Here is a 22,624-nt window from a genome sequence, read left to right as displayed (position 1 = left end):
ACCAACCAACCCCCTCCCAACCAACCCCCTCCTCCTCCTCTTCTCACAACCCTACCCCCACTTCGCCCCCAGTGCCTGATAACCCACACTCCCCACAGGCAACACACTCCCATGCCTCAAATTCCTCGGAAACGCGCCCCTGTTGCTCGCCGCCCACCCACCATTACTCTTCGGGTTGGTGCTCTCAAACGGCCGATACCCATCATCGCCATAAAAGTCCAGCAGCAGGTGCACCTTCCCAGGGTTCGTGTTGTCGAGGTAGGCGGCGGGGCCCTCGACGCCCTGCTGGATGATGGCGCTGTCGCCGCCGGGGCGGGTCCAGGTGCCGAAGAGCCCGTTCTCGGAGACCTCGACGAAGACGGTCTTGCGCGTCTCGTCCTTCATGAAGCGGAGGAAGGAGGTCGAGTCGGTGCCGTTGAGGGGGACGAAGTTCAGGTCGATGATGTTGGTGGGGTTCTTGTCGATGAGGGTTTGTGGGGCGCTGAAGGTTTGGAAGTCGCTCGTGTAGGCGTAGCGGATGCGGATGTTGGAGGGGGAGCCGGTGTGGCGGGGGTCCGAGGTCGGGTACTAAAAGGGGGGGGTGAGTGTTCTGGTTAGGTTGTGTAAGTTTTGCGGTTGTTTCTCACGAATTTGGATGCCCAGTGGACCAGGTATTGCCCTGTTACTGTTAGCTTCATGCGAACCAGTCCTTATCCCGAGACGTCATGCCTTTTGCGGGATCCCAGATCGCCTCTGGAGCCCAGACCATGCCTGCAGTGGCATCTTCCACGACGACCAGTCTTTCGTTCCCCCAGTTGACTAAGTCAGTGCTCTCCCACACAAAGATGCCTCTCGAACCGGTTCGCTGTGCTGCATCCCATGTTGTCTGTCCAAGCGTCAGGATGCTGATGAAGCGTAATCGAACCCCTGCGACGGCCCCCTCAAGCCTAACCCACCTTCCCAATGTTCAAGTCGGTCCCTATTATGTACCACTTCTTGCCGGCCTCGCTTCCACCTCCCGGGATGATGGTGGGGTCCCGAACACCCCCAGTCCCTTTGGTCGGCCTTATGACGGGTGAACCGCGGTTCAGGGCCCTGAAGGAGAGAGGGTCGTTGCCATTGCTGAGGTAGAAGTACACATAAGGGTCGGCCCCAAGGAAGAACACCCCCAAGTACCCAGCCAAGTTTGGGTCAGCACGTCTGGCCACTTGACTGTTGTATCCCGGCACGTCGATGGCAAACCCAAGTACAAGGCACGACCATGAGGAAAGAAGGGCCACAAAAATGGCCAGCACACTAGGTCTTATACACGCCATGACGAAGGCGTAGGAACCGCAGGGTCCCGAGGGCGGTCAGCGAGCACGGGATCAGTGGGAACCAGAGCCGAGCACCGGGGAGAGAGGGAGGGTGTGGCGGCCACAGCATCGATCGATCTTGAGCGGTGACGCCTCATATATCTCAATAGCCATCACCCTTCAAACAAACAGCAACAAGGCTGCACTCTCTGTCGCGAAACGGTTTACTCCACACTCGCCCGTCCCACCAAGGTTGTGTTGCATTTAGGCTTAAAATGCCCAGGGCCATGCTGCACACCGCTGGCTAAATCTCGACATATTATTTGAGCGCATACCGGCGAAATCGTGGAGAACCGCCGAGCAGGGTGGTTGTGTCGCAATAACATTTTGATCTGTTTGTCTGGAACCGAGCATGGTGCTGGTGACCCAACTTCACCACCCTTGGCGGAACCGGCCTGGCGGCGGATTTGTGGAATAATTATGGTTTCGGACCAGTGGACGTTGTATTTGCCATTAGGCCGAGGCCACGCTCGGGGGCACTGCGGGGATCGGCAGTTAAATGCCCTAGAGAATGAGATGTTGACCAAATTGACATCTAAGTTGTGGCCAGCTCAATAGGGTACAGTCCCATAAAGATGGTCGGCCCACGGTTGTTGACAGGACCTAACGTCTAGGGCACACTGCTTAACCGAGTTCTTCTTCCAACTTGGAGTGATGGTCCGTCGTCGATACCAGGCCTATTTCCGCTCCGGTTCGGCCTTTAGCTTTATTGAGAACCGCCTGGAAGGCCTGCAAACGAGTTTCGAAAGCCAATTCTGAAATGGTCGAGTTCTGTGAATCTATGAGGCCTGTTGGGTTAAAGCTGCCGAGAGCCGCAGGCCCATCGATGGACTCGGCCATTTCGAGATCCCAGGTTTGAGGCTCATGTGCCTCGACTTCAGCGGTTTGAACACCTAATTCCGGACTGGCGGCCGACCCTGGATGGTACTCTTGGGTTGGCAATGCTAGCGGCTGGCTGTAATGACTCGGTGCGGGCTCATTCGCCGAATCCTGCGAGAAACGAGTGTCGTTGCTGGCTGAAGATACGGTAACCTGACTCTCAAGGCTGGGGACTGCGTTGTTTCTGTGGTGCCCGAACCGTTCCCTCATCGCGTCGTCGTGCCGAAATGTGACTCCTGAGCAATACGGTGCAAAGAGACGCCCAACTGTAATGTCTAGTAACAAATAGTGTCAGTCCCCGTCAACCAATATGTCTCGGCGGGATCAAACCTTCGCGTAGCTATCGAGGGACGTCGACGGTACACGGCCATATGTCCCGCGGCTTGAGTGTCTCGACTAGGTGACAGAGCTCGGGGTAAGACGCATGGCGGGAGTACGGAAAAGTAACGACGTTTGGGAGGGCTTCAGCCTTGTTCCCCAAACGGCGTTCGCGCGATCCGAGTTTACTAACTATTGCTTGCAAGCCCTTGATAAGATCTACCTCATTGTTCTCCCAAAAGGCAGCTCCTTCCAAGTCAAGGGGAACCTTCCGGCCGTTGACGATGGTGCTTAGTAGGAATTCACTGAGCCGTTCCCGCAATTCATCGGAGATACGGTCGACACCATCAAAGCTATATCAAGTTAGGGGAGCATCTAAATGTACGGTAGGTTCGGCTTACGCTTCAAGGAGCGACGCAACGTCGTCCGGGGAGAGATAATCCAACTCGGCTTCCCTCTCCAAATCGTCCCCTCCTCCCCCGACATCGGCTTCGGCGACATCTTGGCCATCAGGAAGACGCGTGATGATGGGTTGAATCCATACAACGGATTTGTTTTTCACGGTAGCACAGTAGTTGCCCTTTTCGCAGCTATGAAGCCGGACGGTCTCGTCGCGGGTTAAGCAGCCAGGATGGTGAGTGTTGCCGCACATGAAACCTACCAATGCCGGGGCCTCGGGCGTAAGGTGGGAGGAGGTGGCAAACTTGTTGTCGGAGTGAGAGCCCATGAGAGAACGAAACATGGACATTTTATATTCATCGACGTGGATCTAGGCATTTTAGATCAGACATGGCGGTTGTAGAACATCAAGTTTGCGTACCTTGGATCCTAACGCTTTCGAGAGAGCAATCCAGACTTCTTCATACCTATAAAGTGATCAGAAGCGAAATGTAAAACGGTCAGTACCCCGGGGGCCCCTACCCATATGTCCACGCTTGGAAATGGAAAATGGTATCGGCGGGATATCTGCAGACTTTCTGAAGGAGCTCACTTATTCCCTCAGCCTTGGTCGGGAATCTGACGTCGTCGATGAAGGATGTATCAAGGTAGATGGTGTCGAGTGTCTTGAGACCCGAGGAATACTCGATCAGACACGGCGATCTTGCAACTGAGTTAACAAACCAAGGCTCGCTCCTGATATCCCCTGTGTACAGTACGGCTTTGCCTTGGCCTTCAAATACTGAGTCCAATGTTAGCGTGGGTTCTCTCAGCCTAGCCCAAGAAGATTGGATGCTTACGGAACATGACTGCGCTAGGGCAGTGGTTCGCATCGAACAGGGTGACTTGAAGGTGGTTTCCAGGCTCGAGCTCGAGGATTGTGGGGGTCTCCAGGGGTATTGGTTTCTAAAAGAGTATGAGTGGCGGTGTAAAGCGGATGGATAGCCAATAGCTGGCTAATGGTGCTCTCACAAGCAGGTTCCTGAGATGGCGATATCTCTGTACGCGAGTCTCTAAGATGCCACTAGCATAGTTGATCCGGCAAGGGTACCTCTCAAGGCGGAGGAGCATCTCCTTGGTAGCAGCCGAACAGTAAACACTTCGATATGCGTCAGTATCAGCAAAGCAAGTCAAGTTAAGCGCCTGTTTGGTAGGGGAACTGGGCCGTGCTCGTACAATGGTGACCGAAGAGTCTCCAGGCCAGCAAGATGATCGCTGTGAATATGGCTCAAGAAGCAGGCTAGAGGAGGGCGAAGCTCTGGGTGGGAGCGGAAGAAGTCAACTACAAATTAGTTAGTTAGCCAGGGGAATGAACGTCATATTCACCATGGTAATAATATCTTGCCTCGAATATCGGGAAACTCGGCCACGAGGCCATTGAAGGTCGACATGGTGCACTGTAGTGGTTATGTCGTGCCATCCACCATGGAATCTCCGAGTTTGGCGCACTCAGGTGAAAATGGCAAGGGGTAGTTGGAGAGTAGGTGTTGTGGCTACAATCCTCAGCTGTTGTTTTCTTATTTTGCGGCGTGTCAAGAAGAAAAAAGGGGCAAGGGAAAAAATGGAAGTGTGAGGGTTGAACAAGGAAGGAGCTCGAGGCAGCAGCACTGGAAGCGATGTTATCACTGTTGACTCCACAGTTATGCGAGAAGTTGTTCCATCTTCCATCCAAAGTTATTTTTCCACCTCGAAGGCTCCTCAACATATTACACTATCTCCTCCATTCGTTGTCACTAATGATCTCTCCCCTTCAGATAAAAAGGAAGGGGGAAAAAGCATAGTTCCAAGACATACCTCTAGTGTACAGATTTGTATGTACAAAGGTACATAGTTTAGTCCCGCGACAACACCACAAAATGGAGGCCCTGCAAAGCCATGAACTTTCGCAAACAACCGTCGGCCAATGGGAATAACAAGCCACCAGCGGAATTGATGGAAATGCTGCGAGATCAGCAACGCAAGATCTGGTGGAGTGAGCTTGATTGATCGGGGCGGCCCGAGTGGTTGGGTCCACGGTTTAGTTTCTGCCCCCCACTTAGGTACTCGAGTATTCTTGGCGAGGCAGACCCTTGTCCCCTTGTTCTCCCTGCATGCTCAGCGGCCCAGTCTCCGGTTTCACACTTCCCCAGGGAGCTGACCAGTCTCGAGCCAGTCTGCTTCTGGACCCCTCGGCCAGAATTAACCAACATGACTTCAGACGCTTCTCTTCCACCCAAAGCCTGCTGGCTATGGTCATGCTCATCAATTCTGCGACCAACCGATCCAGACCGAAACGTGTGAAGCCCAGAAAAAGCTCCTCGACACTTCCCCGATCGAGCCTTGGCCATGGTCACAGGGCTTAGCTCCCTGCTGGTAGAGTCGCTGACCCCTGGCCGCATTGTTGCCGCTGTCTTCCTCTTCACCATCAGCTCCTTTCTTGTCGACTTCACATGGAAGCCCCGTTACACCAGCTCCCTCCCTAGAGTTGGATGCGGTAGTGGAGTCTTCGGGACCCTTCAAAACTGGTTCTACTTCGTGACACGCTATGACAGCTGGGTTTCCGAGGGGTACGAGAAGGTACGCTTCCCCACGACACCAACAACCACAGCCTTGACTTCTCATAATATTGACATTGCATCCTCATAGTACTCTAAAAATGGCCGCGCCTTCCTCGTCCCCTCGGCCCCAAGCCGTCCGCAAGAGATCGTCGTGCCTCGGCACCAAGCCGCTTGGATGCTCGAGCTCCCCGACCGCGTCCTGTCGACGAAAGAGGCCCACCGAGATGCCCTCCACAACGACTACCAATTCTTTGGGGCCGATGACCAGTTTCCTATCCAAACCATCCACAAGCACCTGGCGCGCAATATCGTCGGGCTCATACCCGGTGTGCAGGAGGAAGTCCATGGCGCGATAGATGCCACCTTTGGGAACGACACGGAGAACTGGAAATCACTAAACCTATGGGAGGCCTGGCTAGGGATTGTCCCGCGAGTGACGAACCGAATCATTGTCGGCGCCCCCCTCTGCCGAAACCAGGAGTTCCTCGACTCTCAAGTTGCTTTCGCCGACGATGTCGTCCGCAACAGTTTCATACTGGACATGTTCCCCCGCCTCTTCCGACCGCTCGTCGCCCCGTTAGTCGTTCTCTCCAACTGGTGGCACTGGCGCAAATCTTACCTCCTCGCCAAACCCGTCATCGAGCAACGTCTTTCCGACATGACACGCAAGGCCTCAGGCACCGATGCCGGCTACGACGACTGGCAACCACCAGAAGACATGATCACCTGGCTGATCCGGAAAGCCCAAGCGGACAACCTCGAGGCCGAGCTCAACGCGGAGATGCTCTCCAAGCGCCTCCTCCCGGTCGAATTCGCCGCCATCCACACCACCGTCCTCACGGGCTTCAACCTCCTCCTCGACCTCCTCGCCTCGGACCCCACCCTCCAATACATCGACACCATCCGCGAGGAAACCGCCCGCGTGCTCGCCGAAGAAAACGGCGCCTGGACCAAGCAGGGCCTCGCCCGCCTGCACCGCACCGACAGCGCCATCAAGGAGAGCATGCGCTTCAGCCACTTCTCCCGCGCCCTCACCCAGCGCAAGGTGGTCGCCCCCGAGGGCCTGACCAACCCCGCCGAGGGTTGGCACGCCTCCTACGGCGCCCTGCTGGTGCTGGATCTGGCGGGCACCCACCGCGATGGGGGCCTGTATGCGGAGCCGGACAGGTACGATGCCTGGCGCTTTTCGCGCGAGAAGGAGGCGTACGAGGCGAAGGTGGGCGGGGAGAGGGGGGATGCGGAGGAGGCGATGCGGGTTATGCGGTTGGGTATGGTTACGACAAGTCCGGAGTATTTGTCTTTTAGCCATGGGAGGCATGCTTGGTGAGTTTTGACTTTGACGCTGAATGGGGTTGTTGTGCAGGTTACTGACGAGTGGAATAGTCCCGGGCGGTTCTTCGTTGCGCATGAGCTCAAGATGGTCTTGGCTTATCTGCTGCAAAACTATGACTTTAAGCCGTTGGCCGAGAAGCCGAAGGGCATGTGGCTGGGGTCGAATGTCATACCTCCGGTGCAGACTAAAATCGAGATCAGGAGGCGGAAGGGGACGGTTTAATGTGTATGCAGGTGATGTTTAGTGTGATGATAAGAGATGGTATGAGAGGACGGATAGAAAGGATAGACAGTATAATCCTAAGTCCCTTGATGTTTATATACCCATTGACAGCTTGCGGCGGTTGGGTATGTACATACTGCTGCGCGTGGAATTGTTCTAATCCGCAGGCCACTGCAGATGCTCATGACGGCTTAGATACACCACGTGTCCGGGTCTTGCGAACAGCCCATCTCACTTTCCCACGACAACTCCGCCTCTCAGTCTCTGAACTGCTCTATCGGCGTATACTTCCAATCCGAAAAGTACGCCGGTGTCGACCCATTCCCGCCATTTGTTGTCGCGTATATACCTAGTAGCGTCCCTATAAGCCACGTCAGTCAGCCACCCACTCCTCTGGGAAAAGGGGTAGAGGAATAGGCAACGGCCCAACCCACGATAAAAACAGAAGATTCAAAAGAAGAAGAAAAAAAAGAACGAAACTCACCCGTAAACCCCCAGCTAACCGCCTCATTCCCCACCTCCATCACCACCCTCCTCTCCGCCCTCCTCTCCTCCGGTCCCACCCCAAACACAAAATGACTCTCATTACACGCCCTCACCTCCAACACCAACCCCCCACCACTAGCACCACCCCTCCACCCCTCCGGCACGGGAAACACCACCGGCGCCGGCACCGCCGTGTACGACTCCCCCCGGAACCGCACATGCGGCACCAGCTCCCCTCCCCCCTCCACACCATCCGCACCATCAAGAGGTAGCATCACAACCCCCAAATCCAAATGATGATTCTGCGTCAAAAACACCGTCACCCCCGCCTCCTCCCCCACCACGGCCGGATCAAAATCCAGCGTCACCTGGAAGGCGAACAGGGTGTGCTGCTGGCGCCGCGCGATGAGGGTCTGGCCGGTCGGGCCCGCATAGTTGCCGTTGAGGGCGGTCAGGTTGAGGTGGGAGGGGGTGAGCCGCAGGGTGTGGGGGTGGCCTGGGGGGGAGACGGTGTAGGAGGTGGGGATGGGGAAGCGCCAGTGGGTGAGGTGGAGGGGGAGGGGGTGGTAAGGGGGGAAGGTGAGGTGTTCGGATGAGGAGGAGAGGGTGGGGGGGTTGACGAAGGGGCTGGGGGGAGGGGGGGTTAGTTGGTTTGTGGGGGAGGTGGTGGTGGGGGGTAGGGGGGGGGGGGGTAGGGGGTTGGTTGGCTTACCCTACGCCGCGAATGTCTTTTTGCTCGGGGGGCATCGGCCAGCCGCTCATCTTGCCGGAGATGGGGGTGAATGTTGGCCATTCGCCTTTGGGCCAGCTGACGGCGGTCATGGCGGTCTCGCGGCCCATGGGGTAGTGGAGGTATTCTGGTCCGGAGCGGGTGGACAGGGCGACCGCCCACCTGGAGAGGGAGATTAGCATTTTCCCAAGATTCCGTGAAGATTTCGGATGGGTCTCTTACCAATTCCCGTTGTGGTCGTGGAATAAATCAGCATGGCCAACGGTTTGGACTACATCACGCTCAGTACCTTGCCGTTTAGCCCAGGGCTGACAACCTCACAGTAACTCGTCGTGTTGGCATTGCTCAACACTGGGTTCTTAGAATACGACTCATAGGGCCCTGAGAGATTCTTTGACCGAGCCATGGTCACCATGTGGTCCACGCCAGTGCCCCCTGGTTGCCGTTAGCTTGTGCAACGAAGGCTTTGATGTAATAGCTCACCTTCGGCAGCCAGCAGGTAATACCAGCCGTCTTTGCGGTAAATATGTGGTCCTTCCGGGGCCTAAATCCAGGATCAGATCTACAGGCCTCGAATTAGACACAGGTACATACCATGCCACCGGTCCCGTTCCAGATAATCCGCCATTCACCGACCGCCCCGGTGTCGAGATTCACCTCGGCCTGTTGAATGTACGGACTTTGAAGATAAACATTACACCATAACATCGAATAACACGGGTTAGCTTACCCAACCTTCCAGGCGTGGGCGCCAGTGATATACGCCTTTCCGTCCTCGTCCCAAAAGGGTTCCGTATCATAACCAGTGAAGTTGAAGTGGACGGCATTCGACCATGATTTGGGATTGTAAGGATCCTTGGCCTTGAAGATAATCTACAACTAGGAGTTAGTTATATTATAGTTGGTTAGATAACGGGCAGTCGTGCCGTACGTTATCCCACCTGGAGGAATCCTCCTGGGCACGGTCATCATCCACCATTGTCGTGACCAGCCAGAAAGTATCATCGTGGAACCTCAAGGCCGGCGCCCAGATACCGCTGTGAGGACTTAGTCAATATGTTCCTCAACCCCAGGAGCTAGCCTACCTTGTCGACCGGTTGGTCTCAGCTAGACGAGGAAGCTGTTCTCTTCGGTTCAGGACATGGCCGATCAACTTCCAGTTTTGCAGGTCCTTGCTGGCATGAATTGGGATGCCAGGAAATGCATTGAAGCTTGACGAGGCACAGAAGAAAGTATGGTCACGCTCGGGGACATAAATACAGCTCGGATCTGGGTAGAAGCCGGGGAAGATAGGGTTGTAGAAGGTAGAGTTCTGGTCATGTCCCCGGGAAGCGGACACACAAGCCGAGAGGCCCAGTACGACGGAGGCGAGGAGCATGATGGGATAGAACATTCTCCGTCTCTCTACTGTTTAGACATGTTTACAACAAAGGCCCACTGTCGACTTTATATACTGTGTATAAGAGGCCCTTTCCGGCAGCCCGGTAGCTGGCCCCGCAGACAGGATGTGTCCCATGCCTTTACCCGGAGTATAAACCAGGAGGGGTGAATGGCCCCGGGCGGAAATAGCCCGAAGTTGGAGGCATCTTGTGGGGGTCGCGGTGGTATATGTGCCGATCTTGGGGTTTTCGAGCCTGGTGTCGGGCCCTTTGACAGTTAGTTGTGTTGTGAGGAGAAATGCGATTCGAGAAATTGGAGTCAACGGTCGAGCCAGGTGAAGTGAGTAACTCAAGCCTCTCTCCGAAAAATGAGGTAGACTGAGTAAAAAACGGCTTGAGAGAAAAGAAGGTTCAATTTTCAAGTCCTACAGCGCACTGGACCGACTGCCTCCGGCTGTTTGGAGAAAGTGCAGCAACCTGGAACCATAAAATGTCGAAAAGGACCGCTAGAGTTACAGGTGAGGAAAACCCACCTGGGCTCGAATCAGGGCCATACTTCTGAGGCCCGGGCGCTCAAGGCCACCCCACCCCCACCAATTCACCTAGGTATGTACCTAGGTACCTACACGACCACCCGACAGCAGGCACAAGGCAACACCCTCCACCCAGGTATATCACAACCACGAGACAACTTCCCATGCAAACTCAAACGCACTCACCTACAACACACATACACAAGAACTCACAATCACCATCACCCATCAAACCAACCCGCGCAACCCTCAAAATGCAAGGCTTCAACATGGGCCGGTACACGGCGCCCGACGACGGCAGCAGCGGCGACAACAACACACACCACAACAAAAAACACCCCCTCGGCGCGCGCGCCTCCAAACTCGCCTCGCACGGCATCCTCGTCGTGCGCTTCGAGATGCCCTTCGCCATCTGGTGCGCGCACTGCCCCGAGCCGTGCCTGATCGGGCAGGGCGTGCGCTTCAACGCCGAGAAGCGCCGCGTCGGTAACTACCACAGCACCCCCGTGTGGGCGTTCGACCTCAAGCACGCGGCGTGTGGGGGCCTGATTGAGATGCGCACCGATCCGAGGCAGGGGGATTATGTGATTGTGTCCGGGGCCAGGAGGAGGAATTATGGCGATCGGGAGAAGGATGTGGCGGCAGCTGCTGATGCGGCTGCGGCTGCTAGTGGTGGTGGTGCTGGGGGTGGTGGTGGGAGCTTGGTGGTGAGTGAGTTTGAGATTACTACGGAGCGGGAGAGGGCGGAGAAGAGGGAGGCGGCGTTCTGGAGGCTGGAGAAGACGATTGCGCATCGTGTACAGACGGAGGAGGGTGAGAAGAGAATCGAGGAGTTGCAGGGTGTTGCGGCGCGGTGGGAAGATCCGTATTCGACGAATCAGAAGTTGAGGAAGACGTTCCGCGCTGGGAGGCATATGAGGGAGAGGGATACAGCGAAGGCTGAGGATTTGAAAGAGCGGATGGGGCTGGGGATCGAGTTGCTGCCGGAGAGAGAAGAGGATGGGAGGCAGGCGAAGCTAATCCGCTTTGGAGCACCGGATCCAGACTGGGACGGCGAGGTGCGCAAGGCTCTAAGGAAACCGTTGTTCGAAACCAGTTTAAGTCAGAAAAAGGATAACGAAGGGGCATCGACAGGAGGGCGTAAGAAACTCAAATCAGAGATCGCGGCGGCGCGAGCACGTGAGAACCTCGCCTCGGAAGTCATCCGCAATACCAAAGCCGCCAAGGATCCATTCCTTAATTTTGATCACAAAAAACACACACCTAAACAACCCGCTCGGATTCCGGGGCTCAAGAGGAAAAGCCCGGTGGAAGACGCAACAACGAAGCAGGATACACCAAAGGAGGTGGCTGGCACGACCGCTTTGGTGGACTATGATTCAGATTCGGACTAACTGGCCCTCCAAGGTCCAGCTTTTAGTTCCTGTCATTCACGATTATATACTTATGGCGGCGGATCGGGTTTGAAGAGCGGTGACGATATTCTGGGTTAAAATGGCTAACATTAGATATAAAAGCTGGAATGCGGTAGTTGATATAAATGTAAATATTAATATTAATCTTAATCTTAATCTTAATCTTTTATTTTTTTATTCTTTTTCGGTGGTGTTGTTGGCTTGAGATTGCGTCTGGCAGTCTTGCCCGGACATTACCAGCATGCGCTAAACACTTTCATCCCAACCCCAGCCATCAAAGTGGTGATTTTCTAAATTGACGTCGCTTGCTGAAATACTTGCTAAAGCCTGGAAACTAACTCCCATGTGCGCCAGATTACTCCTCAGTGAGACCAGACCGTCCTTCCGGATATGCCAGATTGGAATGAGAAACCAGGGTGGAGAAAGAAACTAGGCAAAGAGACCCGAAGCCAACCATATACAACCCCCCAGAAAGACGCGACGCGATGCCTGAAAGTGAGGGCATGATCCATACTCCTTGCTTTGTCCCAATGCTGAAACCCCAACTGCTGCCCCATCATACGTCATCCATCTGGCCCGCCGGCTGTGCCTCCTCGTCGTCATCGTCGTTGTAGCTCCCCACCGAGGAGAGGTCATCGTCGTCTTCGCTCTCGGCGCCGGCCTCATCCGCCGCATTCTTGGTCGCGTATCTCGAGACGTAATCTGTTCCCCACATGTACCATCAGTATTGCCTCTCGCCACCGTTCGCAGCCCAGAACACATAGACCCACCCTTGACTTTAGTTTCGTATGTCGTGGCGTCCCTCAGCAACAAGGCGGCCGCCTCGCCGTTGAGCGGATCCGACGGGTTCGGGTAGCGGAGGAGCTGCGGCAGGAAGACTTCAAAGATGTTGATCATGTCGTACATGGGTGACCACGTCTGGTTGATGACGTCAAGGCAAACGGATCCCGACCTGTTGTAAAAGGAGTTAACCATCCCTTCCAGTGGTATCATAAACCCCCTCGTCCGCATCCCGGGGATGGGGGAGAGAGGTGACCGCCTTCTTCTTGGCTTTCCCCCCTTAATTATGCCCTACGTACAGTTCGTCGATGTTCGGGTGGAAAATCCTGTTCACGAAGCCGATGCTTGGGGACTTATATGGGTACTGGTCCGGCAGTTCGACGTGGACCTTCCAGACGCCACCTTCAAATGGCGCTGTGTTGGAAACCATGTCAGCGCCTGGTTCGTAACCGGCGGCCGTGCATTTCGGATGGGGGCGGGAGATATGACCAACTTTCGGATGGACCCTTGAACTTGACATAGAACTCCTGCCTGTGTCATGGGTGTCCCGAGTCAGTGCTTGCTAACGTTGTCGGGCGAGCCGCAGCCATGCGTCGGGCTTACACTAGAAAAGAAAACCTCGAGTTAGCGGTGCGATCGGAATCGCATGGTGGAGATATAGGGAAAGAGGCCGGAGAACATACTGTTATCGTGAACCAAGGTCACTTCGTAATCGCTCATAAGCCTGCACTGCGGTCAGCGCTCGGCCGTTTCGGCATCTTCCACGCAGAAGCATACATCTTCATGACCTAGATTCCCCTGTGAGTCGACATCCAAGATCGGGTCCCACACTTTCTACAACCGCCATGACTAGCCAACTTACATCAGTCTCGATACGGCGGCGAGGCGAGGCCATTTTGGGAATTTGTCTGGGGGGGTTGTTGAAGTTTTCTTCTTTGCGACACGTTCCAAAGTCCTTGGCTTGGCTGAGTTGTCGAGATGTAGCAAACGGATGTACGGCGCAGGGCAGATGTGGCAGTTCGGGAAGAGCGGTTTGCAGCGGCGGTGGCGGATACAGTCGAAGACGGAAGGTCGGAAGTGGGGAACCGGAAGCCGTTATTGGGACGCCGGCTACGTTAATGAGCAGATGAGGGGTTGATCAGTTGACTCAGATGTCGTGTCCCAAACTGGTACCTGATTCTCGTCGTTTGTGCCTTAATCTGCAGCTGAGGATCTGGTAGTTTCCAGGTGAATTTGAAGAAGCAAATAAAGGATGCACACTGCGATTAGCCTTATGCACAAAATATCAGGAATGGTCGGGCCTCAAAGTGGGCTGAAGCGATGGATCTTGAAGTGGTGGGCTGCCAGCCGTGTGGGCGATAAGGAAAGCCGTTGTCGCCGTCGTGGCAAGACCCACTGACTCCATTTACGTATTTACTTACTTCCATGCCAACCAAGCAGTATGAACAAAGAAAGCTGGGCTCCGTGTGTTTCAAATCAATCCACGGGGTTAACGCAGCCCGCACACGCCCCATGGCCTCTGAGAAACGATTCTCTCGAGCTTTCAAACGGAGAATTTCCAGTGCATTTTGCCGTTCCTGGAAACCACTGGAGCATTGGTATTACCCCCACCTGCCCAAGGCGGTGACGCAATGCCACTTGCAGGGGTCAGCAACCTCTTTGTTCGGTTCAAACTCACCGCTTACTCAGAGTTAGTCCCTTAAACAGCTCAGGACCTGAGGCCAAGCCGTGAACCAACAGGTCGGGACATATGTACAAAGTACGAAGTAGAGATACTCAAAGGCAGGTTTACGTACTGTCCGGCTAGGAACGTCCCCGGCATCAATATATTCTGTTAGAAGGGAGAGATATAGTACAATATGGAGAGCATATGAATGCCGGAGTGGCTAAAACAGTGATTGATACCTTTTCTTTTCTTTACCTAAGTGATGCTCTCCAACACCGTTCATGTGAGTGGATGGAGGGGCAAGGCAATGCGGGCATTTTGATCAGCTCCTGCCCCGGCTGAGCGGTCGGTTGAGGCTGGTTCACGCAACCAACCGTCTGTACCTGCAACTTTAAAACAACCTGGAAAATCGGATGATGTTTCAGCTCAGAGTCGAGATGAGGTGGGTATTTGCTGCTCCTTTCCACGGTGTACGAGTAAGAATCATCTGAGTTGCCTCACCCTCAGCACAAATCCGAATACCTCGGTCCCCAGGCCAAAGCCCCATTTCCCCAGGGGTATGAGCCAATTAAACATTCCCATCCACATGGGGCTGAATTCAGCACCAATCCGATCAGCCGAACCCCAACCCGCCGCAACCGTTTTCAGCAAAGAAAGATGACCACAACTCCAACCGGGCCCTCAGAGATAATATACTCAATTGTACGCAGCAAAAACTATCATGACTCGGTGAATAAAAGTCGCAAAAAACCACCACAACGATTAGATTCCTGTCATTCCTTTTTAACTCTCTTACAAGCGCAAGCGTTCTTGATTTTACTGCAACCAACCCCAGCATTTTTTCAGTACTTTTACAGTGCATAACACCCCTGCAGCGGAAGTTGTTCAACAAGACACAGACAGGCACATACAAGACAAGTACCCATGTACCTCTCCTCCCTCGCACGGTCGCTGGCCAGGGGTACGCGACCGTCCCAACTCGGCGTCGTCGCCCCCCCTTTCCTACCACTGTTCTCGGCAACAACACAACGGACACAGACCAGATGGAGCTCACACTCCCCCATGGGCACGCCGCCGGCCAACCCCAGAAAGCAGGTCACCATCCCCACCCTTAAGAAGATGCACAGGGGGGGTGAGCCCATCACCATGATCACGGCCCACGACTTCCCCAGCGCCCACGTCGCCGACGCCGCGGGGGTGGACGTCATCTTGGTCGGGGACAGCCTGGCCATGGTTGCTCTGGGGATGGAGGATACAAGTGAAGTCTTGCTGGAGGAGATGCTGCTGCACTGTCGGTCCGTGGCACGTGCCACCAAGGCTGCGTTCACAGTATGTTTTATTTTTGCCTGCCCTTCTTTTCTTCACATGCCAACCAACCCTCCCTTCCTAGATTGGCGACCTTCCCATGGGTTCCTATGAGATTTCGCCAACCCAAGCACTGGAGACGGCGATCCGCTTCAAGAAGGACGGCCGTATGCAGGGTGTCAAACTAGAGGGTGGCCAGGAGATGGTGCCTAGTATCGAGAAAATCGTCGGCGTTGGCATTCCCGTCCTCGGCCATATAGGCTTGACACCCCAGAGGCAACACATGTTTGGGGGGTTCCGCGTCCAAGGCAAAACCAAAGACGGCGCGGAGAAAGTCCTCGAGGACGCCCTCGCGCTTCAAGAAGCGGGCTGCTTCGCACTCGTCATAGAAGCCGTGCCCGCCGAGGTTGCCGCCCTCATCACCCAAAAACTATCCATCCCAACCATCGGGATAGGTGCCGGCAACGGCTGCTCGGGCCAGGTGTTGGTGCAGGTCGACATGACAGGTAACTTCCCGCCCGGCAGGCGCATTCCCAAGTTCGTCAAGCAGTACGGCAACGTCTGGTCCGAGAGCCTCCGGGCCATCGAGGCGTACCGGGATGAGGTGAAGAGCCGGCAGTACCCTGCCCCCGAACACACGTACGACATGCCCAAGCAGGAATTCGAGAGGTTCGTCGAGGCCACCAAGGGGGTGTAAGCACGTGAGCACGCATGCAGTCGGGGTTTTGCATTTTCGGGCGCATATCAGGTCTGGGTTAAGCGTTGTGTAGACTAAGCATGTCGGCGGCATTTTGATAGCGTACTGGCGAATATCATCTGTTGATAACCAAATATGTGGCGGTTTGGTTATGGAATTGGTGTCCCTGCGATTTAGTATATAGCAATTGCAGAGAACAATCCCATGCTCCTCCTACCCAAACGCCGGCGACATCGAGTACGAAACGTTGAGGTGATCGCTCGAGTCTTTGAAACACTGTAAAACACCATCAGCATCAAACCTACCAGCCTGCGAGGGAGCGCGAAATTGCAAAAACCAACCCTCCACAAGTTCCCGACCACCTCATCGAGCGCGGGCGCGAAGGTGTTGTTGATGTACAGGAACACGCCATCCCCCTCGGCGACCTTGAGCATCTTGCGCAGGTACGCCACGACCGAGTCGAACTTGTGCGTGCTGATGACCTTGACCAGGTCCCGCCGGATCGCCGGCGCCGACGCCACCGGCCGGAACCGCACCACCACCTTCTCCTGCGGGAACCCGCCCGCCGCGGCGAGCGCGGCCGTGGCGTCGCGCGGAAGGGCCGTCAGGATGGTGGACGCCGCCATCGTGAGCGGGAGGTCGGGCGAGTCCCGCCCCTCGAGGACGGGGGAGGCCGGGGGCGAGTCATTGTTGTTGTTGCCGTGGTTGTCATTTTGGGTAGCGCCGCCCATCTCGAATGAAATGTGTCGTTTTATTTTACTCCGAGTATGTCTGCCGCACTTCACTTAGTTCATTTGAGATGTGTCGATCAATGCGGTGGTTGGCAGAGAGTCTGTTGCAGCTGGGTTGATGGTGGCTCGAGTACAGCCCCGCGCTGTTGACGATTCCATCATTACTGCCTGTATAAAATAGTACAGTGACGCGCTTTGAAGTACCAGGGTTAGGGTATGTATGGCGATCCCAACCTTGTTTGAGTTTAGGTAGGGAGCATTCATCTCAACTTCCATGTTCCTCTTTCCTACCTAGGAAAGACGTCATCAATTTACTTCTGGTCAACTTACACTACTTCTGGCTCCCCCAGATGCAACGAGATTCTCCCTCTCAACTTCTTCACCAATGCGCTTCCGTCAAACTCTCAATCGCCAACCGTCGTGGTGCAGGTTCGCATGGGGTTTTCCAGACTGGGAATATCGAAGGCGCGCTGCGGGTCCAGACTGGGGCGGACCTGCAAGCAGGCCGTTGAGCTCCGAAGCATCGGGGTCCAGACCTCGGCCAGGTAAGGCTGAAAGCCACAATTTTCAGGTTTCAACCAATAGGGGATGGGTATTCCGGGAGCTCTTGCCGTCTTGGCGTCTGGAGCTGGTGCCTCGCAGCCTCCAAGACAAAAAAAAGTGGCATGATTCTGCGGGCGAATGGGCCCAAAATCGAAAGCAATGCGTCAAGACAGCAGTGCCCGATTGGCTTCTGCTCAAGCAAATTTCTGAGCTGATTTTCCGGTGCGGACTATCGAACCACCCCGTCAATGTCTGAGCGACGCGAGACCCGATCGATTCCTTCCCTTCTGGAACGAGGGTTAACGAGGTGCCGAAGACAGTACCTAGGTACCTATGTTGATGCCCCTGGGTTGACCACAGAATCTCTTGAGCCGAGTCAAGGTCAAAATCTTTCGAGTGTCCAATCTTACTAGCACCAGGCATTAGTTCAACTCCCGTAGAATTAAATGACTTACCTTATAATTGCCGTCTTGAGTTGTTTGCTGGGTCGCCCTTGCCGAGTGCAATGCCAGGGTGTCATGCTCCTCCAGCTTCAACCATTCCCAACGTTTAATCGTGTGCGGAGACTTGCAACTCCAACCCTGTCTCTCACTGTTCACCCTCGCCCTGGCCATTGTTTTCAGGTCGCGGAATCTTTATTTGCCACTCCCACGAAAGTTGCAGTTGCGTCCACTCACTCCCATCCCCTTGTTACCCAACGTGCATTCCATAAATCTTCCGAATTACATGGGATTTTGTTATACGACGGCAGTACATGCCAGCCTACACTGTCCCACGATAATATCTCGTCATTCATCGTCCGTCATCCTCCGCTTCTGCTCCCCACTCCCGACCTCTTTACTCCACGTCCCCTCCGTTATACTGTCAATCCGTCTAAGCGATTCCTGATTCCCACGCTTCCGTCTCGCCATTCGTTATCATTTGTTTAGACGTGCAACCCAACCCAGCGACATTGGCTTAGCATTGTTGTTCGAGTCCGTTACACACACCTGATTCTCGTCCCGCTATCTCGAGTGCCACTACCTGGCCCGTTGGGCCTCACCTTGTGTCGGCCCCAGCCCGTTCAGCTATCACATGCGATAGCTTGCCGTATCTCGTGCCGAACGATCGCCTTCACCATCTGAAGGGCCCGAGGTTCTCTTCTTTCATTCACGGCTTCATTACGCTAGTAGCAGGAACGGTAGCGATGGACTCGGACCCGTTTCGAAGTCTCGAGTCCTTCTCCATGCCTAACAGCCGAGTAGGAGATCTCTCACTTGCTATACCGTTCTCTTACTCACGTCTGTCAGCGGGTTGATCATGCCACCCAGCCCTTCTTGGCCGAAACCTCAACACAATCCCCCTCACCATGGGAATCAGCCGGGTTGCACCTCGACACAGGGTTGACCATGTCACCGTCAACAGCCCCCGCAACCCAGTCATTCGATTCCGTTACCCAAACGTCCCCCCTTACCAAACTCACGGCCATGCCTCATGACGTCTCTTCAAGGTCAAACCTACCGGCTCAGGGGATCCAATCCAGGCCGGTTCTGCCAGCGCGGGGCCACAGATCGAGGAATGGGCATGAGAGGAAACGATCGAGGTTGAGCATGGACGCAACTACGCCGCTTGACTCAGTCGACTACTGGATCGACTTTGACAATGATGACAGCCTTGCCAGCATCCCCGAGGCATTTGAACCTCGGAGCACGGCCAAGGTCAAAAAGGGCAAAGCTCCCATGCGCCGGTGAGTGCTATACTCGAGACGTCTTAACGCCCTTTACCCGTGTTCACGTAGTAGGACGGTGACTGACACTCCTAAAGGAGGCCTACTAATCTCGCCCCTTCCGCTTCCACAGCGAGATCCGACGAAATGGTCGACGATAGTGCGCTTGACAACGCCTTGTCGGATGATGGCTTCTCATCCATAAATCTCACCGACCAACTGTCCCAGATCAATACGTTACCACCCCAAGAAGTGCCACCGCGGGAGGGTTTGTATTCGACGCCCCTCAGTTGGGAGCGGCCGCGGTCGGGAATACATATGGACTCGCCAGCCGGCCTGAGTTTGTTGGAGAAAGACGCGGAACAAAGAAGATTGATTGCTATTGCCATGAACCCAGGGTCGACTATGGGGGGCCTTGGGTCGGGCATCGGCTTCAACTTTGGTGGGATGGGCGCTGGTATGCCCATGGCGTTTGGGGCTGGATTCGAAATCCCGAGCATAATTCAGGACCCGAAGCCGGTATCTCCACCGCACCCTTTCGGAACGCAAGGCCGCCCAGGACCGTCAAGTTTGCCAAAGAAGCAAGGGAACATGGGCGAAAAGGGCGAAAAGGGCGAAAAGGGCGAAAAGGGCGAAAAGGGCGAAAAGGGCAAGGAGAAGCCGAAAACAGGCGAAAGAGTGGCTCACAATGACATTGAGCGAAAATATCGAACGAACTTGAAGGACAAGATCTCGGAACTAAGGGATGCGGTCCCGGCCCTCCGGACAATATTGGAAGAAGGTGACGAGGATGAAGAGACACAACCATCGAGAGCGGCGAAAATCAGCAAGGTTCGTTCGGTTTGGTTGTATTGAGAAGGGCAGTATGATATTGATACGATTCTAGGGCACTGTCTTCACTAAAGCAATCGAATACATTCACTTGCTCGAACGACAGAACAAGCAAATCACCCAAGAGCACCGAAATCTCTCGAGGCGACTGCAGGCTTTTGAACAACTATTGACCGTGACGGCCCAACAAACATACGGCATGCCAGCTTACAGCGGCGCCCTTTTCGACCCAAGAGGGTTCTGCTAGACCATGTCTACTTAGCTACTCACAGCAGCCATTTCCACACTCGGTCGTGGGGCGGAACGGAAAACGGAGTGAAAATCTTCGGGCATACTTCTACGGCGTAGCATCGCGGCGGAAGTCTTCTTTGCGACATTTATCGCCAAAATTCTAGAGGAGGTGGCGTAGAGGGCGTTCAAAAATGGTTCTTCACTTACTTGCTACGCCTTGTTCAAGCGCCCCGATATGTCCTATCATGGGTGCATTGTGTTTCTAGTAGTTACCGGCATGCGGAATCCACCGCATGCCTGGCGTTGATGGCATCGTGGAAACAGACTAGATCATCTCCATACAATCCCAAGGGTCACTAAAAAGAAAAGTGTATACCTCACCCGCCCAGCCGGTTCGTTTGGATCTACTATCAGAAATAGAGTTGATGGGGGGCAGCGCAAAACTGGAGGATTATGTGTGGATAATGACCATCGAGAGGAAAGGTGAAGATATTTATGCATTTATTTTTACTTTCCACCAGCTTCCAACAGTCATGTTTTTACAAAGTAATATACAGGCCACTCTTGCCAGGCCAGTCTACCTCAGCGCTTCGATATCCTCCACTTCCTTAACCGCTTCAGGCGTCAACACCAGCGGCTCCTCCTCGTCCACGCACACACTATCCTCAATCCTAACCGCCAATCCCCTAAAATGCTTCGGAAACCTCTCATCATCAGGGACATAAACCCCGGGCTCGATAGTAACGCAATGCCCCGCCTTCAGCGGCACAGACCGCGGATACCCAGGCACATCATGCACATCCAGCCCGACATAATGCCCGACATGATGCGGAAACAACATGCCCATCACATCACCCCCCCGCCGCCCCATCATCCCCCCACCCTCAAACTCAAACCCCAACCTCGCCAACTCCCCCTGCAGCGCCTCCTCCGTCGCCCGATGCACCTCATCCAACGACAACCCACTCCGCGCCGTACACAACCCCACACTCTTCCTTTGCACCGCCAACACCGCCTTATACAAATCCCTCTGCGGCCCCGTAAACCTCCCATCCACGGGCCACACCCGCGTAATATCCGTCACGTAACCCCCCCTCTCCCCGCCCGCATCCACCAACACCGTCTCCCCCGCCTGCAGCCGCGCCGTGTTCTGCGTGTAGTGGATCATGCGCCCGCGCGGGCCGCCCGCCACCACGGCCACGTAGGCTTCGCCGGAGAGGCCGTCGTGCGTGAAGGCGTGCGCTAGGTAGGCGTGTAGGTCGGTTTCCGTGGGCCAGGGCCGCCGCATGGCGCTGGTGAAGGCGCGGCCGGAGACGCGGCCGGCGTGACGCATGAGGGTGACCTCGGCGGGGGATTTGAGGGCGCGGTGTTGGTTGATCAGGGGGGAGAGGGGCGCGGTGGAGGGGGTGGTGGGGAGGAGGCGGAGGATGGAGGGGAGGGTGGTGGGGGAGGGGGTGGTGTCGGTTAAGGGGGCGTCGGTGTAGATGCGGGTTGCGGAGCGGAGGAGGGGGGGTAGGAGGGCCGGGAGGGCGTTGATGTCGCCTGCTTCGTCGGCGTTGAAGACGTCTTCGGCGGCGCGCAGGCCGCTCCAGGGGCCGGACCACTGCTCGGCGATGGGGTCTTTGGGGCGGCAGAAGAGGTGGAAGGTGTATTCGCCGAGGGAGGGGCCGGTTTTGCGGATGACGGCGAGGGATTGCGGCTCGGAGAAGCCGGTTAGGTAGAGGAAGTTGGATTCTTGCCGAAAGGGGTAGAAGACGGCGCCGGAGCGGTACTTGACTTCGGCCGAGGGGAGCACGGCCACGCCGCCCTCGGGCAGGCTGAAGGCGAGCTTGGCGCGGCGGTCGGCATATTCTTGGGCGGTGATGCCGGGTGTTACTGGAGCGGTAATGGGTCATTTAGCTTATGATCACATATTATACGCCTAGCTCAACGTGACACAGTGAAACAAACGCAAACACACACACCTTCGCCGGGTTTCAAAAGGTGCGGATGCGTCTCATAAACGGGTTGGCCAAATTCGAGTTCGGCTGCTGAAATCGAGGTTGCATAGCCCCGGTTCCATGTCCTTCCTCGGGGTAATACTCTGGTAGAAGCCCGGAGAGGTGTATGTATTTGCCGCAGAGCGGCCCTGAGGAGCCTCATCTTGACAGATTTGGTTGTAGTATGTGTGTAAGTGAGTGAATGAGAATGGCAAACTGAGAGTTTGCTGATGACCCACAAAGTATCTTTTCAGTTTTGTATTATTTGGTATTGTAAATACAGTACTTGTGATGGCTTTGTATGTACATTCGTCATTCGTAGCATTCAGGCCTGACTTTCTACTACTGCACGCGTGATTTGTTATCAAAGTGGGTTGAGAGTAAGATAGAACTATTCTTTTTTTTCCTTTTTCTTTTTTGTCTGCCTCTAAATTTGGATTTTTGAATGCCATGAACTCATTCTCTTCCACCGAAATTTAACTTGACCTCCGTCCCTTGTCAGCTCGTGCCAGTGCCAGCGAGTGGCAGGGCACCCAATTGGGGACGTTGCTG

The 22,624-nt window shown here is 55.0% G+C and overlaps 11 protein-coding genes across 11 annotated transcripts; 5 read left to right on the top strand and 6 right to left on the bottom strand.

Annotated features, from left to right (window-relative positions):
* Positions 1–51: 51 nt before the first annotated feature.
* Positions 52–1,295, bottom strand: F5144DRAFT_590049 (glycoside hydrolase family 43 protein; the record flags this gene model as incomplete). Its single annotated transcript, XM_066790120.1, has 4 exons — positions 52–567; positions 627–658; positions 709–865; positions 936–1,295. 4 exons carry the CDS (start codon positions 1,293–1,295, stop codon positions 52–54), a joined length of 1,065 nt encoding a protein of 354 aa, XP_066646165.1.
* A 663-nt stretch (positions 1,296–1,958) lies between these two features.
* Positions 1,959–4,360, bottom strand: F5144DRAFT_590048 (beta-lactamase-like protein; the record flags this gene model as incomplete). Its single annotated transcript, XM_066790119.1, has 10 exons — positions 1,959–2,379; positions 2,413–2,488; positions 2,577–2,884; positions 2,933–3,300; positions 3,352–3,397; positions 3,453–3,711; positions 3,770–3,875; positions 3,942–4,020; positions 4,146–4,251; positions 4,315–4,360. The coding sequence occupies 10 exons, from the start codon at positions 4,358–4,360 to the stop codon at positions 1,959–1,961; spliced, it is 1,815 nt and encodes a 604-aa protein (XP_066646164.1).
* A 712-nt stretch (positions 4,361–5,072) lies between these two features.
* F5144DRAFT_561009 (cytochrome P450) lies at positions 5,073–7,150 on the top strand. The gene is made up of 3 exons (XM_066788235.1): positions 5,073–5,525; positions 5,595–6,829; positions 6,890–7,150. Exons 1-3 carry the CDS (start codon positions 5,295–5,297, stop codon positions 7,059–7,061), a joined length of 1,638 nt encoding a protein of 545 aa, XP_066646163.1. The 5' UTR covers positions 5,073–5,294; the 3' UTR covers positions 7,062–7,150.
* Positions 7,151–7,185: 35 nt separating this feature from the next.
* On the bottom strand, positions 7,186–10,090 carry F5144DRAFT_640620 (glycoside hydrolase family 43 protein). Its single transcript, XM_066792746.1, has 10 exons — positions 9,363–10,090; positions 9,209–9,314; positions 9,008–9,150; positions 8,872–8,956; positions 8,761–8,821; positions 8,599–8,712; positions 8,500–8,548; positions 8,260–8,439; positions 7,546–8,174; positions 7,186–7,422 (listed from the first exon to the last, which is right to left on the bottom strand). The coding sequence occupies exons 1-10, from the start codon at positions 9,668–9,670 to the stop codon at positions 7,319–7,321; spliced, it is 1,779 nt and encodes a 592-aa protein (XP_066646162.1). The 5' UTR covers positions 9,671–10,090; the 3' UTR covers positions 7,186–7,318.
* A 353-nt stretch (positions 10,091–10,443) lies between these two features.
* On the top strand, positions 10,444–11,583 carry F5144DRAFT_482432 (CWC16 protein; the record flags this gene model as incomplete). Its single annotated transcript, XM_066785335.1, has 1 exon — positions 10,444–11,583. The coding sequence occupies one exon, from the start codon at positions 10,444–10,446 to the stop codon at positions 11,581–11,583; it is 1,140 nt and encodes a 379-aa protein (XP_066646161.1).
* A 577-nt stretch (positions 11,584–12,160) lies between these two features.
* On the bottom strand, positions 12,161–13,279 carry F5144DRAFT_482150 (ubiquitin-conjugating enzyme/RWD-like protein; the record flags this gene model as incomplete). Its single annotated transcript, XM_066785324.1, has 6 exons — positions 12,161–12,306; positions 12,375–12,556; positions 12,684–12,798; positions 13,068–13,108; positions 13,150–13,172; positions 13,247–13,279. 6 exons carry the CDS (start codon positions 13,277–13,279, stop codon positions 12,161–12,163), a joined length of 540 nt encoding a protein of 179 aa, XP_066646160.1.
* Positions 13,280–15,112: 1,833 nt separating this feature from the next.
* F5144DRAFT_484061 (ketopantoate hydroxymethyltransferase) lies at positions 15,113–16,052 on the top strand (the record flags this gene model as incomplete). The annotated part of the gene is made up of 2 exons (XM_066785420.1): positions 15,113–15,379; positions 15,441–16,052. The coding sequence occupies 2 exons, from the start codon at positions 15,113–15,115 to the stop codon at positions 16,050–16,052; spliced, it is 879 nt and encodes a 292-aa protein (XP_066646159.1).
* Positions 16,053–16,154: 102 nt separating this feature from the next.
* On the bottom strand, positions 16,155–17,101 carry F5144DRAFT_103494 (ubiquitin-like protein ATG12). Its single transcript, XM_066782091.1, has 3 exons — positions 16,988–17,101; positions 16,394–16,926; positions 16,155–16,328 (listed from the first exon to the last, which is right to left on the bottom strand). Exons 2-3 carry the CDS (start codon positions 16,781–16,783, stop codon positions 16,266–16,268), a joined length of 453 nt encoding a protein of 150 aa, XP_066646158.1. The 5' UTR covers positions 16,784–16,926; positions 16,988–17,101; the 3' UTR covers positions 16,155–16,265.
* Positions 17,102–17,677: 576 nt separating this feature from the next.
* F5144DRAFT_103328 (uncharacterized protein) lies at positions 17,678–18,611 on the top strand. Its single transcript, XM_066782090.1, has one exon. The coding sequence runs from the start codon at positions 17,773–17,775 to the stop codon at positions 18,253–18,255; it is 483 nt and encodes a 160-aa protein (XP_066646157.1). The 5' UTR covers positions 17,678–17,772; the 3' UTR covers positions 18,256–18,611.
* A 181-nt stretch (positions 18,612–18,792) lies between these two features.
* Positions 18,793–20,109, top strand: F5144DRAFT_590041 (uncharacterized protein; the record flags this gene model as incomplete). The annotated part of the gene is made up of 3 exons (XM_066790118.1): positions 18,793–19,052; positions 19,133–19,862; positions 19,918–20,109. 3 exons carry the CDS (start codon positions 18,793–18,795, stop codon positions 20,107–20,109), a joined length of 1,182 nt encoding a protein of 393 aa, XP_066646156.1.
* Positions 20,110–20,584: 475 nt separating this feature from the next.
* On the bottom strand, positions 20,585–22,289 carry F5144DRAFT_609573 (peptidase M24, structural domain-containing protein). Its single transcript, XM_066791632.1, has 2 exons — positions 22,058–22,289; positions 20,585–21,968 (listed from the first exon to the last, which is right to left on the bottom strand). Exons 1-2 carry the CDS (start codon positions 22,233–22,235, stop codon positions 20,671–20,673), a joined length of 1,476 nt encoding a protein of 491 aa, XP_066646155.1. The 5' UTR covers positions 22,236–22,289; the 3' UTR covers positions 20,585–20,670.
* Positions 22,290–22,624: the final 335 nt, after the last annotated feature.

Source organism: Chaetomium tenue (genome assembly GCF_020726465.1).
Source record: "Chaetomium tenue strain MPI-SDFR-AT-0079 chromosome Unknown F5144scaffold_2, whole genome shotgun sequence".
NCBI lineage: Eukaryota > Fungi > Ascomycota > Sordariomycetes > Sordariales > Chaetomiaceae > Chaetomium > Chaetomium tenue.
This window is presented reverse-complemented; position numbering and strand designations above follow the sequence as displayed.

Bases quoted from the DNA above. Each gene is read 5' to 3' on its own strand.
- F5144DRAFT_561009 (XM_066788235.1), top strand. From the start codon at position 5,295: ATGGTCACAGGGCTTAGCTCCCTGCTGGTAGAGTCGCTGACCCCTGGC. The intron at 5,526-5,594 runs GTACGCTTCCCC...GCATCCTCATAG, and splicing joins TTTCCGAGGGGTACGAGAAG to TACTCTAAAAATGGCCGCGC. The intron at 6,830-6,889 runs GTGAGTTTTGAC...CGAGTGGAATAG, and splicing joins AGCCATGGGAGGCATGCTTG to TCCCGGGCGGTTCTTCGTTG.
- F5144DRAFT_103494 (XM_066782091.1), bottom strand. From the start codon at position 16,783: ATGGGCGGCGCTACCCAAAATGACAACCACGGCAACAACAACAATGAC. The intron at 16,329-16,393 runs GTTGGTTTTTGC...GGTGTTTTACAG, and splicing joins TGGTCGGGAACTTGTGGAGG to TGTTTCAAAGACTCGAGCGA.
- F5144DRAFT_609573 (XM_066791632.1), bottom strand. From the start codon at position 22,235: ATGAGGCTCCTCAGGGCCGCTCTGCGGCAAATACATACACCTCTCCGG. The intron at 21,969-22,057 runs GTGTGTGTGTTT...TTACCGCTCCAG, and splicing joins CCTTTTGAAACCCGGCGAAG to TAACACCCGGCATCACCGCC.
- F5144DRAFT_103328 (XM_066782090.1), top strand. From the start codon at position 17,773: ATGACTTACCTTATAATTGCCGTCTTGAGTTGTTTGCTGGGTCGCCCT.
- F5144DRAFT_640620 (XM_066792746.1), bottom strand. From the start codon at position 9,670: ATGTTCTATCCCATCATGCTCCTCGCCTCCGTCGTACTGGGCCTCTCG. The intron at 8,440-8,499 runs GTAAGAGACCCA...CTCCCTCTCCAG, and splicing joins CACGACCACAACGGGAATTG to GTGGGCGGTCGCCCTGTCCA. The intron at 8,175-8,259 runs GTAAGCCAACCA...CCCTCCCCCCAG, and splicing joins AAAGACATTCGCGGCGTAGG to CCCCTTCGTCAACCCCCCCA.